At 42.0% G+C, this 17,535-nt stretch overlaps 1 protein-coding gene across 3 annotated transcripts in view; it reads left to right on the forward strand.

Moving 5' to 3' along the window:
- Positions 1–10,702, forward strand: part of tspan4a (tetraspanin 4a) — a 246,999-nt gene extending 236,297 nt beyond the window's left edge. For all 3 annotated transcript variants that reach the window (XM_049596289.1, XM_049596297.1, XM_049596279.1), the window contains 2 exons: positions 4,995–5,078; positions 10,192–10,702. In XM_049596289.1, coding sequence (XP_049452246.1) covers positions 4,995–5,078; positions 10,192–10,260 — 153 coding nt within the window. In that variant the 3' untranslated portion in view covers positions 10,261–10,702. The remainder of the gene's footprint in view (positions 1–4,994; positions 5,079–10,191) is intronic.
- The last annotated feature ends 6,833 nt before the right edge of the window (positions 10,703–17,535 follow it).

The raw sequence follows: 17,535 nt of genomic DNA on the forward strand, positions 1-17,535 counted from the left end.
AACTTCATACTTATTGGATGACTTCAATGTTGTATTTAAGAATAGATTACAAATAACCAAACATATTTTTTAGCATACAATTTGAAGTTCAGAGTTCACAGTCTCACCACAAGATCCATTTCCTAGCTCTTCTGGGACTTTCAGTCAAATCATATGCATATGCATATCCATCAGCAGGCAAAGGTGTCCATTTGTTATGGACCTGTAGATGTCAGATGTTTCTTCTGAGCATTTTAACACATTATTTTACAAGGTAAATTTCACCTGCTGATGAAGATTAAATATGATTGAAAGCTTCAGAACTGCTGCTAAATGAGCCTTGTCGTGGAATTGTCTTATCATACAGTTGAATATTGTGATGATAAAACTATTTTCTGCATTATGATTAAACATTTTGAAGTATCACGAGTCCACTGGACCCAGAAATGTTTCTCAGGGGTTGTCTTGGGATGGCAAACCAAATCCAAAAGTCATTACTGAATTTAGCTTCCCCCCTATTAATGTCCATGCCAGCTTTTCACTCTCCAAAATTTAGCCTAAATTTGGAGTATTAATTACTCCCCTTCCCAACAAGCTAGTATGACATGGTTGGAACCAATGGATGCCTGGGGTTGTCTAGTTTTAAGATACCACTACCTTCACACTACCTTAAAATATAAGTATATCACAGCCTCTTTAAGACAGTGATGTCATCCTACAGCTATTTTTGATTCTGTCACAAGGAGGGGCCAGTTTGAAGGCCATTGATTGTATCAGTGGCCATGGCCCCCCTGGATCCCCTTTTGAGGCGCCACTGCATGACTCAGAGACTCTATTTCAAACTTGTATCTTCTAAAGATGTTTTCACATCTGCCTTGTTTAGTTTGGTTGAACTGAACCCTTGAGTGCTTATCCCCCCAAACAACCAGACCGAAGTGGTCTCAGTCTAGGTACAAACGAACCGTGGTGCAGTTCCATACAGTTCGTCTGTGATGAGAACATAATGTGACCTCGATCCAACCCATCTAGAGGAAGCATTGAGTCCTTTCTCGGATCAAACCAGCTCCCTGTGTTGTGCCTGTGTGTGCGCTTTGGCTACAAAAGAGCCTATGTTTGCCCCCTGTATTTACATCAGTGCTACACAGGTGCAGACTGTGTTGAAGACCATGGGCATACCTGATGGTTGTGCCTGATGGACCAATTAGAAAGCAGTTTTCTTCTGTTTTTAAATGCTGTCATGGAAACACAAACCAAAAGGCAACGTGGAACATTGTAACCAGAGCAGTGCAGTGCAGACCAGAGCAAACGAACCATCGGTGTAAAAACTATTTCTAGTAAATCTTTAGTAAACCAAGGCCAGATTAAACATGATGCCATCATGGTCACAGGTGTAGACTTGGGAGCAGACAGCCCTTCATCTTTAAATACAAAACCCTCAACTCCAAATGTTTGCAACTCGATTCAATTTGTCCACTCAGAGATGGAAAGGCCAAGCTGTGGCCCAACTGCAGCTGTTTTCATTTTAGGAGTGAACAATATAACCTTTTCAAATGTTTTTCTATTACTTTTCCTGAAACTAGGTCCTGCACGACAGACTGAAAGATTTTTCAAAATTATGCATATTTACCTCCTTCAGGTGACAGCTCGCTGGCCTTCACGTAGACCTCCAAATTCCAGCAGCTCTTCCAGTGTACAAGACAAATTAATCTAGATGGTTTTGTGTTTTGATTAATGTTTGCCCTGCAGATAAAGGATTCAGTTAGTGTAGTTCACAATGAAGCAATATTTCTGTGGTGCACAGAAACACCAAGTTTGATGCTAAAGGTTTAACCCTCGCTTCTCAGTTTTAAAACAAATCTTACTCCAGAGAGTGTGCAGAGACACCAATGGGTTTGTATTTTGAAAAGTGTAGAGGCAGATATATTGTAAGAGTGAATCTTTTTCCAGATGCAAATCTTATAAAGACCTCACATAACTTTTTCAGTGAATAGAGCTGGAATAAAGTCTGATTCTACTCTGGCAGCTGAGAGTTCGTGAACTTAAGAACTGAGTAAAAAAAAATATATTTTCGACAGATAAAAAAAAACTAATATCCTTCACACTCATTGATAGCAAGCGGACACAAATACAAAGGGGCACACTGAAAAATATAGGCTTAACACACACAATTGAAAGCCTGTCAATGTTTCAAGGTTGCCTCTGTACGTCAATAACGTGGGCTGTGGATGGAAATACTGAGACTGTAATTACCCGAGAAATGTCAGCATTGCTTGTTGAAATAGCTAAACAACGCATGTTTACATTAACCTAAAAAGGATATCACATGGTAACAAAGAAGTGAAATGACTTTGTTATATTCAGTTGTGAAACCTCTCAGTAAAAGAGGCATTTATGTAGTATAATAACTGACATTGTGGGGGGTACAGGGGATGACGTGTCGGTTAGGTGAGATGCCTGCCGAGCTGCAGACCACTGTGCGAGATCAACTGACAGCCAAACTGGATGCTTTTTTTAGTCATCACTGTGTCTTCCAGCAGTTTTTTAGTCACCAAACATGGTTGGTTTTTACCGACCTGTCGCCGCGTATGTGGTTAAGTTTAGGAAAAGAAATATGGTCAGGCTTAAAATAACGGCCCGTGACATACATCACTAGCGTATATGCTAGACTTTGTAGCATACGACGCTACATTGTCATTAAATAATGGGACATGAACGGTGGTCTCCTGGGTAAAAGTCCAGGGTTTGTTTGACTCATCCACTTCACCTCCCACCTACCTTATGGAGACGTTCTTGCTCTTTATACTATCACAGTTGCTCAGAGAAGTGTCAAAAAATGACGACGCCCAATGCACCTCATACCAATGCTAAGGATGTCTCAGTGGATAAGTAACTGACTGGAAAGATCCTGCTGCATAAACCCGCATCACAATCATTAATTGTAGAGGAGGTGGAAGAGCGCAGCTTTGGAGAGCTGATAAATCAGCTTCTAGTAGAATTTAATGTACAAAATCAGTTGCTCATCATTGTGTCCTTCAGGTTCTCACAGTCGTGAAACACTCTTCTCAGGATGCCTTCATTTTTCTCACTCCGAAGTCGTCAAAATCCAGCGCTTGAGCAGTGAATTGTAGCATCAGACAGTGATGAAAAAGCCTTCCTTTAACATCAGCATGATACGCGGCCGGTCGCTGTTACAGTTTAATGGTGCTCTGCTGCATCGGGGGGAAATGCAGCAGTAGAAGAATGTTAGTTAAGACAGTTAAAGTCCAACTACAGGGGGCGGGACAGGTGGTGGATGGGATCAGCAACCACCGACTTTCACCTGGGAGAGCGGTGTACGTATAATAACTTAACTGAACAAAGTCTTTATTTGAACTCAAGCAAACCTTAATATTATAAAACACCCATTAGAGAGGTTTTGAAAGGCAACGACAATTTTGTTTTTCAGCGTGGAAGTTCATTTTTGACCTTTTGTAACAGTCACTGTCACAAAATAATCTAAGCCCAATTATACACCTACTGAGCTTTTCTGAGCTCTCAGGCGATCCTCCTACACAGAGCAGAACATCTTATCAGTGAGGAGGAGGACAGAGAGATAAAGCAGGTCCAGCGGGGCTGGCCACATCAAGAGGGGGTGATGGGAAACCCCCCTTTCACATAAGACGAGCACAAACACTGCTGAGCCGGCACGGACCACCAACAGCATCCCAGTGCGACTGTAGCCAGAGTTTTCAAGTCAAAAAGACTCAATATAAACCTTTCCAGCACCTGAAGTCCCTGTGCTGGGACTGACTGAGCAGGTTCAGGTTTACTCATCTGTTTTTTCCCCCTGTTTTTATGGGAGTCTGCAGTCACGTCAAACAATAAAAATCTGAATTTATATATATTTTCAGGTGCAGCTCTGTGGTCCAGGAGGGTTGCAGTTGGGCAGCAGTTTCATAAATAACACTGAAGCTGAACTAAATGTTGGCCGACCGCACGACTTTTCATATTGATCCAGCAGAGAATTATTTCACCTTGTGCTAAGGAAAATATATATTTTTTTGCTTACCCAATGTTTTGGGGTAGCAGTGGAATGTAGAGTAGATTGTGTTTGGTTTCCGCAGCTCTGACTCAGCTTCTTGATGTAAGGAGATTTAAAAAATAGCACAATCTGGAAGGCATGTCTGCAGAAATGAATAATTAAATTAGAGCAGCGCCGTAGACAGTTATGATAGCACCTTTTTCTTTTACTACAGTGGGTCAGACAGTCTCTGCTCCAGTGTAGCATAATAAAACAAGTTTGGCACACATATCTTTAAAATGTCTTATAGAGGCAAAGTGTTGAAATACCACTCCCATCACTTTTAATGTCACCTTTTAACTGTTCTTAGGAAGCCATTTTCTTTGCTTTGTGGCTCCAATTCCTTTTCATTGCATGCACACATCCCTGACCCAGAAGGGCACGACTCTATTTCCTCTATCAATAATAATTATCTTTCTTTTCTTTCAGCCCTTTGAGGACAATACGGCTCGGGGACATTTTCCCAAAGTTTGAAAAGAGATTTTGAAATGTACTGTAGGTGCTGAAAATGACAAGAAATGACAAGAAATGGGGGAGCAGCGGCAGGTTGTTGTTTTTTTTTTTTTTTTTTGTCAAGATGCCTTCAAAATGCATTCACACAATGCCAGACATGAAAAATTCACCCCATTCTCATGTCTAAATGATACCTGCAGTGTACACGCTGCTCCCGCATTCACATTACTCCTGTTTGTACAGCTGAGGAGAGACAAGGACAGCGGGGACTCGCTTAAATTCTGGAAAGTTTTCCCAAAGAATATTAGGTCAGAGGAGGAGAGGGGAGATAAGGATGTTGCCACAGGGGATCTTTTAGCCAAAGAACATTTTCTATCACAGTTACAGGAGGAGAGGGCTTGCTGCAAACCATGCTCTTGTATATTGCACTGAACATCTAAATGGTGACTTTACATTTGTGTGCTAATTTTTGCTCATTCTCTGTGTGTGTGTGTCTCCACAGCCGTGCTACGAGCGTGTAAAGGACTGGCTTAATGAGAACCTGGTGGCACTTTGGATCTTTGCTCTATGCACAGCACTTACTCAGGTAATTACAGCTTTTAAGTTGTGTGGTTTTTTTTTCAGCAGTCATTAACTCGCTCCTCGATATCTGCCGCTTCAGACGGAGGCTCTTACTTTGTGATAAATAAACCTAATACCTCCAGTGTCCTCTGCATTAAGAGCTGAACGCAGGATTTCTCCGGACAGCAGGAGCCCATATAAGCCTCTTGTGTTGCCACTGTAGACCACATAGGAGGGTTTGACTTTCCGTAAAATTCTTTTTATGTCCTTCCCAGCCAAGTGCTACGTGATGCGCTTACACAAGCTGAGAGCAGAAACACGCTGTTCTTGAAAACATCAGTCACACGAGGCAGCTGTGATGCTTCAGGCTCATTTTTAATCACTGTTTAGATTCTCAGTGTCCGTTTTGAACATGCAGCAAGATGAGAGCCAGAGGGAAGATGCAATCACTGCCAAACTTATATCAAATATCTGTGACGATTGCTGAGTCACAGCATAGTACAATTCAAACAATTTAACTTTAAGCTCAGGAAATTAGAAGTTAGGATATATCTTTCCATTACCTGACTTAACTAACCTTAACACTGGCCGTCTGGATAACCGTTACTACAAAGCTTGTTATCAAGTAGTTCAGTCAACTCTGGGCTTTCCTATCCAGCCATGAGCACCTTCATGTGAATGAAGCAGGGGTGTTAATTATGAGCAACATCATCAGAACCATGAATGAAGGAGGCTGCTCCATATGATATGATATGAGATGAAACGGGACCTCAAGTGTCTGCCATTGCGAGAGAAATGCAGAAATATTGAAAATACTATCCTAAAATTCACTGTCGGCTGAGACTTAAATTAAGGCCTTCTTTACACAGATGCCGATACAAATCGAAACGGATTTTTATTTATCCCGTATGTGGTATCTGAAGTTCTACTGTGACGCTTTGGGTCAGATGACCAGTTAGGGGCCCAGGGTCAAGAAGGCATATGGCCAGGGTCAAGAGGGTATTTATGGCCCAGGTCAAGGATTAGTGAAGTCCGACTAGGGTGTCTCTCTGTCATCTGTTTATCTTTGTCTCACATTTCACAAAAACAACCAACCTACATAAGCAGGGTAGTTGGGGCTGTTATTCAGAGCAGTTTATATTGGCTTCGAACCCTCTCTCAGGCAATCCTAGGTGCTTGATTTGATGCCGTACTTCTTGTAATAAACCTTTCTGTATACAAGCAAGACGGTGTCAGCGGAGTCTCCTTCATCACCTTCACATCATCGCTATTTCATAAACAACATGTATAAAAAAAGATTCCAGGTTTACACGATCAGTTGTGAAAACGATATCCCTGTTTACACGAAAATGCAAAAACGGCAGCTTTCTGCTGCAATTAGCATGTCAGGCCAGTAGGTGGCAATACACCACATGTCAACCACAGAAGAACGTTATGCGCACGCACAGTGATTTGTTTTCCTCTTGGCGCTAGTGATAAAAACAGTGATAAACTACATTTTAACCTTATGTTGCATAGTTGGATGCTATGCACTTACTAATATTGGGCATAGCAGACGCCTTTGTTCGCCAATGTAGCGGTGATGTTGATGCAGCAGTGCTAAGGTCAATTGTAAGCTCGTAAGTGTTGTGGTTCCCAGGCGCCTAATGGGCATTCAGGAACTGGGTTGCAACGTCATTGTTTTCCAAAATCTCCGTCTATCCTGTTTACACGTCTCCATAGACATGTATATTTTCAAAAACTTTCACTTTGGAAGCCGTTTCTGAAAATCTCCGTTTTCGTTGAGAAAAACGCCGGTTACGCGTAAATGAGAGGTGCAAACACAAAGATAAATACCCGTTTTCAGAAATATATGGAACCGTATAAACAGGCACTAAGTGTATCCCTATGTGACCTGCTCTGGATCAGGTTAACTGTTCAGCAAAAGTTGCCACAGTGATTTATCCTGGTAAAAAGATATAGGGATATGACATTACAATAAGCAAAAGTACCAGTACTATGATAGTAATATAGTGCAGACTGTCTGTATTACAGAGTTCAAGGGGGTTAAAATAATCACAGGCATTCCACCTGGAGACAGAGTCTGAACTGATATGAGAAGTAGTTTTATTTCAGGACACCATATTGACCAAAATTCCAAACACCCCCCTACAAATGAGGAAGACACTGCAGTATGGAAATTAGGAGACATGCTCTCATGTATCCTGGTCTGCACTTAAAATTAAGTTCTGGGAAGAAGTGTTTGAAGCCTTCAAGGAAGTGTTTCATCACCATTCCCCACAAGAATCAACCGTAGCCTTAATGGGAGTCACACTGGAGGACCTAAAGGAAATCTCTTAAATGTGTTACAAACCTTATTAACAGCAGCTGTGAAGTGTAACAATAAACTGGTTAAAACATGACACTGTGGGTAATTTTTTCAAGTTGGATCTGTGTGAAAGTCATGTTACTGCAAGAACATCATTGAATTTACTGATAAACACAAACTCACATTAGACTACGGGTAAATTTTGACACCCTGTTTTCAACTCCTCTGTTTAACGGTTGAACCTCATAAACTACATTACTCTGCTTTTGTCTGGGACAGACAAGAGGATGCTCAGATTTGTACATTGGGGAAACTAAACAACCACTCTACAAGCACATGGCCCAGCACAGGAGAGCCAGCTTGTCAGGTCAAGACTTGGCTGTCCACTTACCTCTGGAGGAAAAAGGGACACTCCTTCGAGGACAGTAATGTGCCCATCTTGACTCGAGAAGACAGATGGTTTGACAGAGGTGTGAAAGAAGCCATTCATGTCAAACTGGAACGACCATCGATAAACGGAGGAGTTGGCCTACGACACCACTTATCACCCACCTACAATGCGGTCTTGAGATCTCTCTCCACCTGTTCTCACCTGGACCCATCTAACCCTAATGACACACATAATGGCTGGGTGGGTCAGTGACTCAAATGTGACCTCGACGACTCTAAAGGTTCACACCCACATGGAGTTTAAAGCTTGCAACTCCACACCAGTCCGTTAGAACTGAAGAAGCCTCCTGGATGAGAGGCGAAACATCTTCAAGAAACTCGAGCTAGTCTAGTTGCCTACGATACAGCACTTATGATTAACATGACCTGGTAAAAGAAAGTTAGAGGCAACTAAAGCTTGTCTGCTGAACTTCACAGCACACAACCCCAGACACTCAACGGCTGGCTTACACCAAAAGCACTGTTTACCCCGTACACACTGACATTTTAACCTGGATTTTTAAGATTTCACACACTGGAGGCCATTTTTGTAAAGCTCAATATTTGTCTGGAATCAGAGAGAAAAAGATGTGTTCACATTTTCAACCAGCTGCATGTGGATGTAAAGCTCAGATACATGCTATATAGTACTGTGCAAAGTTGGTGCGCTGCCAAATGTATTATATTATTGCTGTTTTAATAACTAAAGTGTTAGTTAGTTAGTCTATTTTCAAGTGACATTACCCACTGATTATCCAACAAACCTGTAATAGGGGCCATCTGAAGCCCTGGTTACATGTCAGAGTGCACCTTAACAAAACACAACAGTGAAAATAAATGGCTCCGAATGTAAGTTGAAAAAAAAAATACTAATATATATTGTTGTACACAAATGTTGACTAACCTGATGTCATATAGATAAACATGTCAAACAAGACTGTGTCAAACGATGACACTCTAGTTACCCCTTTAGCGTCAGTTTTGGATTCTTGGGGATGGCGTTTCAGTTTCTACTAGTAACACACAGTGTCTTTCAAAATGAAGTTCTGTGTTTTTATGTTTAGGCAACAAAAGTAATTGGTTAGGGTTTAAAAAGAAGATCATGGTTCAGGTTACGAACACATCTTATTTCTTGCTCCATATACTATGTCAGTTGCTCTGAGCATCTAACAATGATACGGCTGATTGCGTCTTATTGTCAAGGGTGCCTCTGTGCGTCAGTATCTGATGCAGAGGGCCACTGATGAGGCATTGGTATTAAGCGCAAACCTATAGGGCTGAAAAATGTAGTCAATGCGCAAGTGCCAAAACCTCATTTATTGAATGGCCAGTTGACCCCAGTGTTAAAATGCCCAACTACAGCCTGGTACAAAAAAACGGTTTTGGTCTTTATTACTAATTTCCCCGTTCATGACAACTGTACGGGGGGTTAGTTTTTATACAGCTCACCAGTTTAAATATTTTTAAAGCCTAAAGTTACACATAATTAAGGGCAGCTCTGAGTGACAGGCTGTCTGCTGAGTCAGATCCAACCTGGTCTCACTCCCAAGTCGTTAAAATTCAGCGCTTGGGAAGTGACTTGCAGCCTCAGACAGTGACAAAAAAAAAGCTGTCCTTTATTCGGCATAATACGCCACCAATCACCGTTATAGTTTAACAGAGCCCAGCAGCATCAGGGGGAAACACAGCGGGACAAGAACAAAAACAGGCAACAGGCAAAACTTGACAGAAAATCAGCAACCAACGCACTCAGGATACCTTGCACATTGTATCTGGACGTGGAAAGTCCATGACCAAATGTCAATATGTGAGGAGGTCGGAGTGACAATGTGTTGTCAGATCCCCTCCCACACTCCTCCACAGCACCAGCCTCTTGTCCAAATATGGTCACCTCTGGCTCCAAAAAACACAAGATGGCAATGGCCAAAATGCCAAACTTGAGGCTTCAAAACAGGAGTCCACAAAGCGATCGATGACATTACAGTAGCTATTCGGAGTCAGAACACCCTGACTGAAAAGCTTTCTGGTCGTTGGGAAAACAAAAATCAGTGCTCATCAGATAAGTGTTTGTTGGAGATGCTGGAACTGTAAGATACAATCTGCAATAAAGGAAAAGCATCCACACACTCCAGTCTGTGCAACATTTAATAAATGAATATTGCAGAGACTGGAGAGTGTGAATGTTCCTCCTTTTGTTATCCAAGAAATAAACATAATGAGATTTGGATATAACAGTACGACAGAATAAATCTTTTTGGCTTTTATTGTGAAACAGGTGTACGTTCTGATGATACAGAGAATGAGCAAAACAGATGGAAGAGTTCCTTTTCATCTCACTGTGACTTTATACATCTGAGCCCATCAGATTTTAATGGCTGATTTGTTTCCTGTGTCTGTGCAGATCCTGGGCCTGGTCTTCTCCATGACGATGTTCTGTCAGGCAGTGAAAGTAGAGACCTTCTACGCCTAGCGATCGACCTCTCTGCCCTTCAGCACACTTGGATTGTTTCTCATCAGAGAGAGACAGATATAGACACCCCCCCCCCCCCCCCTTCTTCTTCCTCTTCCTCCTCCTCCTCCCCCAAGAGACTCTTCTTTCCTTGTCCTCTCTGTGACATTCCCTCTCGGATGTCACCAGTTCACAGTTTCTCTGCTAACTATCAACAAGCACAGTGTCGGTGTAATACCTGAGTTGGTTCCTATGGTTTGCTCTGTGTCAAAAGCTAATTTCTGTGATACATTTTATGAAGCAGTATTATGAACATGTATAAAAAAAGTGTAACCCTTTTTTTTTAATATGTGTTTTGTTCTAAATTATTTTATGGTTTGTATGTGTTTTCAAAATGGGAGCTACAGTTGGGAAAGTGCTTCAAGTGCATGTCTCCTGCGATGGTGTGTATTAAATGTTTTGGCTTGACTAAACAAGACGCGTCATGTTGTCATTCCTCAGCAGGAAACGCTGAAGGGTTTGCATGTAATCCTGGTGTATTTACGCCCAGAATCCTGGACGGCAAACGGGAGAAACTGAGGAAACTCACCAGGAATGGGCATGTTAAATGGGTTATATATTTCCTCTGCTGAGACATGCTGGAATCATTAAAATATTTCGTAGCATCTAGTCAATCGGGTATTAATTATACATATCGTATTAAAGGAACTGCTTTGCGACTTCATGTCCTATGGAACATGTGGCTTTTTTTACTGGCTGGATTTACATGAGACATAAGAATTACACCAAAAGATTCTGTCAGAGGAATTTAAAATGAACACCAAGCAGGATCCTCCAGACTGCCCTAGGGCGATTTTCCTCCCAGCACCAATCACAGCTCCAATGACAAAGATTCATCTGCCGTCTTTGAAGCCCCCTCCGGCTCTTTTGTGGCTCCTTAAGTTCCTTTTTTTTTTCTTCCTACCTTGGGCCGTCAAGTATAATCCAAGCCATAAGGACACCAGAGACGCATTTTGATTAAATAGCCCCACAGGGGTGAAAATACTTTAAGAGGTGTCTTCAGTTGCAATTTGAAGTCCAAACACTGCAGGTGCTGGAACCCTTTTTGCATTTGTTAGGATTTCTACTTCCCTTTGCTTCTTATTTTTCTGCCTTCAAACAATCTGGACCTGAGAGATTAAAAGTCCCAGAGCAATCAAATATGTGGAAACGCTTCAAATCTCACCCTGAAGTCAGCCAAAGAAACTACGCAGATCAGCCAGTGGGTGGAGCTTCGACAGTGGGTTTTTTTGCCTTTTTTTTTTAATCATGAAAAATTAAAACATGTCATCTAATATTCTCCCCACGTGCTGTGTGTAGCATACTGTGTCTTGTGGTAAAAAGTGAAGAGTGTGTTGCTCCAGCAGAGACTCAGAAACACAACAAGCTTGAACCCAGAAGGACACAAAGACAGGCAGAAGATGATAAAAGTTCTCATTCTCTGAAGTCCAAAGACAGGCAAGGGTCGCAGACAGGTAATTAGTCAAAACAGGCAAACATAACCAGACGGGGGGGCGGGCAAATAATCATCAATCCATGTATCAAGCAGAGGGGTCAGACAGGCAGAAACAAAGGCCGGAAAACTAGGGCAGGATGAGTAGAGATGGGCTGCTATAAATACTGCAAGGTGATCAGGAAATAGGAAGCAGGGGAAGGTCATGTGATGGAAAACTACAAGAAAAAGGGGGTTACTTCTGGGCAGGAGGGAACTGCTGGATCTGAAATGACACAAGTGTGTATAGGAGACTGTAAACTGAGTGAGTGTTGGAGCTGGATGGAGCTGTGACAAACATGAAGGATGTGCTCGATGAGTGTATCTTTGCAATATAATGTAACAGGAGCACATGAGAGGCACAACCTGGGGCTACCTTTCAAGCAGTGATGAATGTGCAGACCTGCCCAGCCTGCACAGGACATCAATATGATGTCAGACAGAGTTTGGACTCTTAAGTTGGAGAAACCTTAAATTTGGTTGGAATGAAAATCAGTAGACAGTATTTTAACTGTCTAATGAGTTCAGAATTTCACATTATGTGGATGTTTTGCAGATGCTGGCTTTCATTCCCCATACTTTACAGCTAAAAGTCATTTTGGTATGTCAAGGAGATGTCGGCATTTCAATCAGTCAGTCAATCTTTCAGCAGTCCGCTTGCTTTGGTCCAAATCAGGGACTGATTCTGTTACAAAGTTGTAGAATTGCCTAGAGTTGGTTCGTGTTCTCACGCCAGCATTTACAAGCGGACCAGATCAAATGCCTTGTGTGAGAAAGCTGCTCTTGATTGGTCAGAATTTCCATGTGGGAAAAATCCAGGAAGTAAAGCAAACGTTGAAGAAAAGTACACTTGCAAGATAAATGTGACACTTTCTAATGTCACAATGGAGGGACAACTACGCAGGTTGATTTTAGCGCTGCTCATCGTGGACTATATTGCTGTCATTGTTCATTTTAGTCAAACCATACAGTTTGAAAACGAGGCGCGGCTCCAACTAGAAAACAATGTTTTGATGCATTGGATGTGCTGAATGTGCATATTAAGGCAGTACAGGAGGAGGTGCACATTAATAATCCTCCAGGACTGTAACATGCTCATGTTTAACCCAAACAATGTGTCATGTGACTGCAGTTGGTTCAGATCCAGGTCAAATACCTTCTCACCACAAACGAACTGCACCAGAGTTCGTTTGTAACCAGACCGAGACCACAAGTCTCTGTCTGGTTGTTTTGGTGCACACCTGAGTTTGATTGCTGTGTTTACACCTGCCCAAATGAACCACACTTAGGGGGCAAACAAACTTGAGTTTGATTGAACCGAACCAAACAGGGCAGGTGTCTAAGCACCCTAAGATATAACAGAAGTCTGACAGACCCAGACAATGACAGGGAGAGATAGTGAGTGAGCATGTGTCCAAGGAGTGAATGGCAGGGTGAGAAAGAAAACTTAGAGCCTCAGCATGAAAGTATTGTCTTCCTGACTGAACTTTCGCCAGAGCTTCATCAGACATTGTTCTGACATGGAATTTTGGTCACCAGATGTCACAACCTCAATTCTACCCACTATCAATATTTGTCGATGTTGGTGGCCAGTTGGATGGCGTCTCATTTATAACCGTTGCATTTGCCCAAACAGGTGCCTGAAAGAGGTGTTCACTGCTGTCCACGCAAAAGTTTTGACCTTTTAAAACAAACTTGATGGGAGAATGTGCACACCTGCACAGAGACTCTGACCTAAACAATCAAACATTTTGGAGACAGGGGAAATTAGAGACGCAGATGGTGAGGTGGTGAACTGAAGCCAGATTGTCGAAATGAAATGTGAGAGGCATCATTATACCTATAATGATGCCTCATTCATTTCATTTCACTTCAAATTTCACATTACTTATAGGTGCACTTCATCATAAACATCAGATCCAACAGTTTTATTTGTGCTTGTCCCAGTGAGCCAAGACTCTTCCATAAGCATCTTTGAATTAGAAACGATATAAGCCAACTCAAATGTCAAATCAAATCCCACTCAATATTTCATCTGCGCCGTCTCACCATCACATACCCTACTCCCTCAGCGTTATGCTACTGACACTCTCGGTCAGCTGTGGAATGCACAAATCAAACAGCATTAAATAACTGCAGAACAGAGTGCCAGTGGTTTTCAATTACATTTCTATTACTGTGCATATAATATCACCAAGTGTGACTTTACTTTTCAGGTAGTTTTAACATGTAAAACACAATTGTACACACACAGAGCACACTGGAGACGCTGCGGGAACTGCAACACACACTCCAGTCATTCACCTCCATATTCACCACCTGCCAGTGACAACAATCATGACACTCTTATTTTGAGTCCTAATCATAATGCAGGACTAGTTCACCTTGCAAAAGCTTAAATACTGTAAATAGATAAACTGTGTTCAGATATCTAACATATTCAAATGATATCTCACAGTGGGGGATACCACCGACGGTCATAATCATTTTTGCAAGATGTGAAGCAGTCAGTCTGACGCTGTTAATACTGCAGGGACACCCGGCACTCACTATAAAGACCCACTGATCAGCAGGCTTATTTCTATGCATCAGCATGTATGAGGTGCTTTGCATTGATCATTTATGGTTGAAGGTAGACGACAGGATATGAGGCTAATCCATGAGAGGGAAATTCAAAGTAGATTTGGGATTTATAAAAGCAAATTGCGCACTAGCAGGCGTACACACAGTCAAAATGTTTTCGGTTCACATCATTTCCAGATTTTGTCCATACATACAAATTTAGTATGAACTCTACACACTGCTTTAAAAATGAGACCCCTGTTTGTGTAGTCAATCGAATGTAAGATAATGTAAGTTACGACTAAAACTAGGAAAGGGCTCTCAGTGCAGGTGAGGCTGTGTGTTAAGCATATACACATGACTATGGTTGAATGAGGGGACACAATATGCCTATTAGAGCCTGTTATCAGGGGTGACTTTGGCTCAGAGGTAGAGCGGGTCGTCCACTAATAGGAAGATTGGTGGTTTGATGCCTGGCTCCTCCAGTTGGCATGTCAAAGTATCCTTGGCCAAGACACTGACCCCCAAATTGCTCCCGTTGGCTGTTCCATTTGAGTGTGAGCGGATGTGAATGGTTACTGAGTAGCAGGTGGCACCTTGTATGAAAGTCTTGGTCACCAGTGTGTGAATGGGTGAATGTGATATGTTGTGTGAAAGGGTCAAAAGGGTCAAAAGACTAGGAAAGCGTTATAGAAGTGCAGTCCACTTAACCAGAGTAGACAGGCTATGTGAACACAAACCTTGGATACGGTGTCCAATGCAACACCCTCCCTAACTACCTCTCCCCTCCCAAACAAAGAAGAGTTGAACCTCACTCAGCTGTCCCTTCCTTCAAGATAAAATGGCCGACTTATTGATCTTTTATTGTGCCTAACTTTAGTGGATCACAACATATCAGGTATGTAATTAATCAGCAGATGCTGATGTTCAAAAGAAGACCAAACTTTTCTATGGATGTAGGTTTTTGAGCCACAACAAAGGCCAAAATGTGGCCTGTGACAGACTAGGTAAGGCTTGTTTTTAGCCTAGCTGATGTCGGACGTTGTATCGAAGTCTGTTCCCCATTGTATAGTGCTTCCCCCTTGTTAATGCATAGAAGCCCCCTCAGTGGTTAGAGTTAGACATAAGATTTGGTTCAAGTTTAGGTAGCGGGAAACACTTAGACAGGGAAACAGTCTTGGACAGAACACCAGAAATGCCTCTATGCTTCTGCTATGTGACTTTGTTGAGCAGTTGCAGCCCTTACAGTTAATAGGACTGATGAGTCAGCTGTCACTGATGGTATGAACTAGGTTTTTTAACAATTCTGATCACTGCAAAAAGAGACATCCTTGAGCATGCAATCATAAATGTGCATGAAAAGTATTAGGCTGGTTGGTCCAGTAGTATGTGGGATTAGCTGTGGACAGACGGATACACAAGTGGACACATGGCAAAGATAAAGGAAGATAATGAAGACAGAAGAATCACAGTGTCTACACATATTTTGCTGGATCTTATCCCACTAAGCAATGGGAGACACTGTCACATGGCTGACAGGAAGCTCAGTGTAAGTTCAATCAGGAAGACTTTCTTTATGTTACATCCATTCACAATTCTGTCTCTATCCCACTCTCATCACTTCCACCAATCAAACTTTGCCACGATCTCATTCAGCCATTCATGTTGCTGCTGCCAAAATTTAAATCTGTTCTCCTCTCTGCTCCTGTCAGCTGTCATTTTAGGCGGAGGCACCTTATCCAGAGCCCAGAAGGAGCCCATCAAAAGCCCATTCCTCTCCACATCCAGATCCTCAGCTTCCTCTTCATCTCATCTTATCACCACCACCAGCGTCAAGACTCCATAGGGGGTATCTCTTATCTACTATGTCTTCACCACCCTCCTGGAATATATGACATCACGATGGGATCTAATCTCCAAAGACTTTTCACATGTCTCATCTTAGGTGCACATAAATCAATATTCTTTTTTCTCAGAGCGAGTCTCTCCTGATTGAAATACGGACAGACACAACAGTCACACTCACATTCACTGTTTTTTTTTTATGTATTTATGAATAACTCTTCACAAGATTTTGCTCACAGCACGCTCAACAACTGCCTCAATTTTTCTAGTACATGTTAAACTTAACACACAAATGGCTGTCAAAGAGGTGAAAAACAGTGTAAATGAGTACACGATGGGGCTCCCAGTTGTGTCAGATCACAAATAGTTGTATTCTGTGAGTAGATGATAAACTTTTCATATGGTATCAGTTTGGCTGATGGGCCTGGAACCTTTGACCTGCAACAGTAATTGCCACAAGCTTATATTTTTGTTTTTCTCCTTAACAGATGCTCACAGTCGATCCCCGATGATGAGATGTAGTTTAAAAAATGCCAGGACAGATGGAGACCATTTTCTCAGCCCCCACTGCAATTGCACCAAACCAAATACTGCTGGCTTTTCACACTATGATTTTAGGTGTTTGGTCATTTATATATGGGTCTCCACGCTGGTGTTTTCATGCAGCGTTTCTATTAAGACATAAGTCAAGTTAATGTGTGCAGCCCTTGAATGCAGTTGGAGTCTCAAAGGCTTCACTGTGCCGGCATTATGAAACAATAAATTAAAACGATAAATGAAAATGACAATCCACAATCTCAGGCCTTCAGTGAAAGTAAGAAACCCCCCCACTAAAATCTCATTACACAAAATGCACCAGCAGTTCAGTCTTCTCTTCAACTAAAGCAGCGAAAACCACCGTGCACAAGCTTTTCACAGTACAGTAGCATATACTGTAAGAATATGTTCCAGCATCTAATGGTTCAGAAACTGTGATTCTAGTGCAGCAGCTATGACGTAGGAAAAAAGCTATTCCGGGGGTGAAAATGAGCCTTGAATACCAGTGGTTGATGTGACCTTAAAAACATAGTGGAAATAATTTACAGAGCAAATGATGAAGTTGAAAAGTACACGTTGGCCTAGAATAAGGTTTTATGAGAGAAAAGAAGCTCTAAAAATAAAAAGGGACACAAAATGCCCACAAAGAGACACAAAAGGACTTCAAGGAGGGACAAAACAACCACAAACGTGCGGAACGACTACAGAGAGACATAAAACAACCAGAAAAGACACCAAAAAGAACATAAGTAGACACCAAATGACCTCAAAGACATACAAAAGGACTTCAAGGAGAGACCAAACAACCACAAAGGTGCAGA

The sequence above is a fragment of the Epinephelus fuscoguttatus genome, linkage group LG2 (assembly GCF_011397635.1).
Source record: "Epinephelus fuscoguttatus linkage group LG2, E.fuscoguttatus.final_Chr_v1".
In the NCBI taxonomy this organism is placed as follows: Eukaryota; Metazoa; Chordata; class Actinopteri; order Perciformes; family Serranidae; genus Epinephelus; species Epinephelus fuscoguttatus.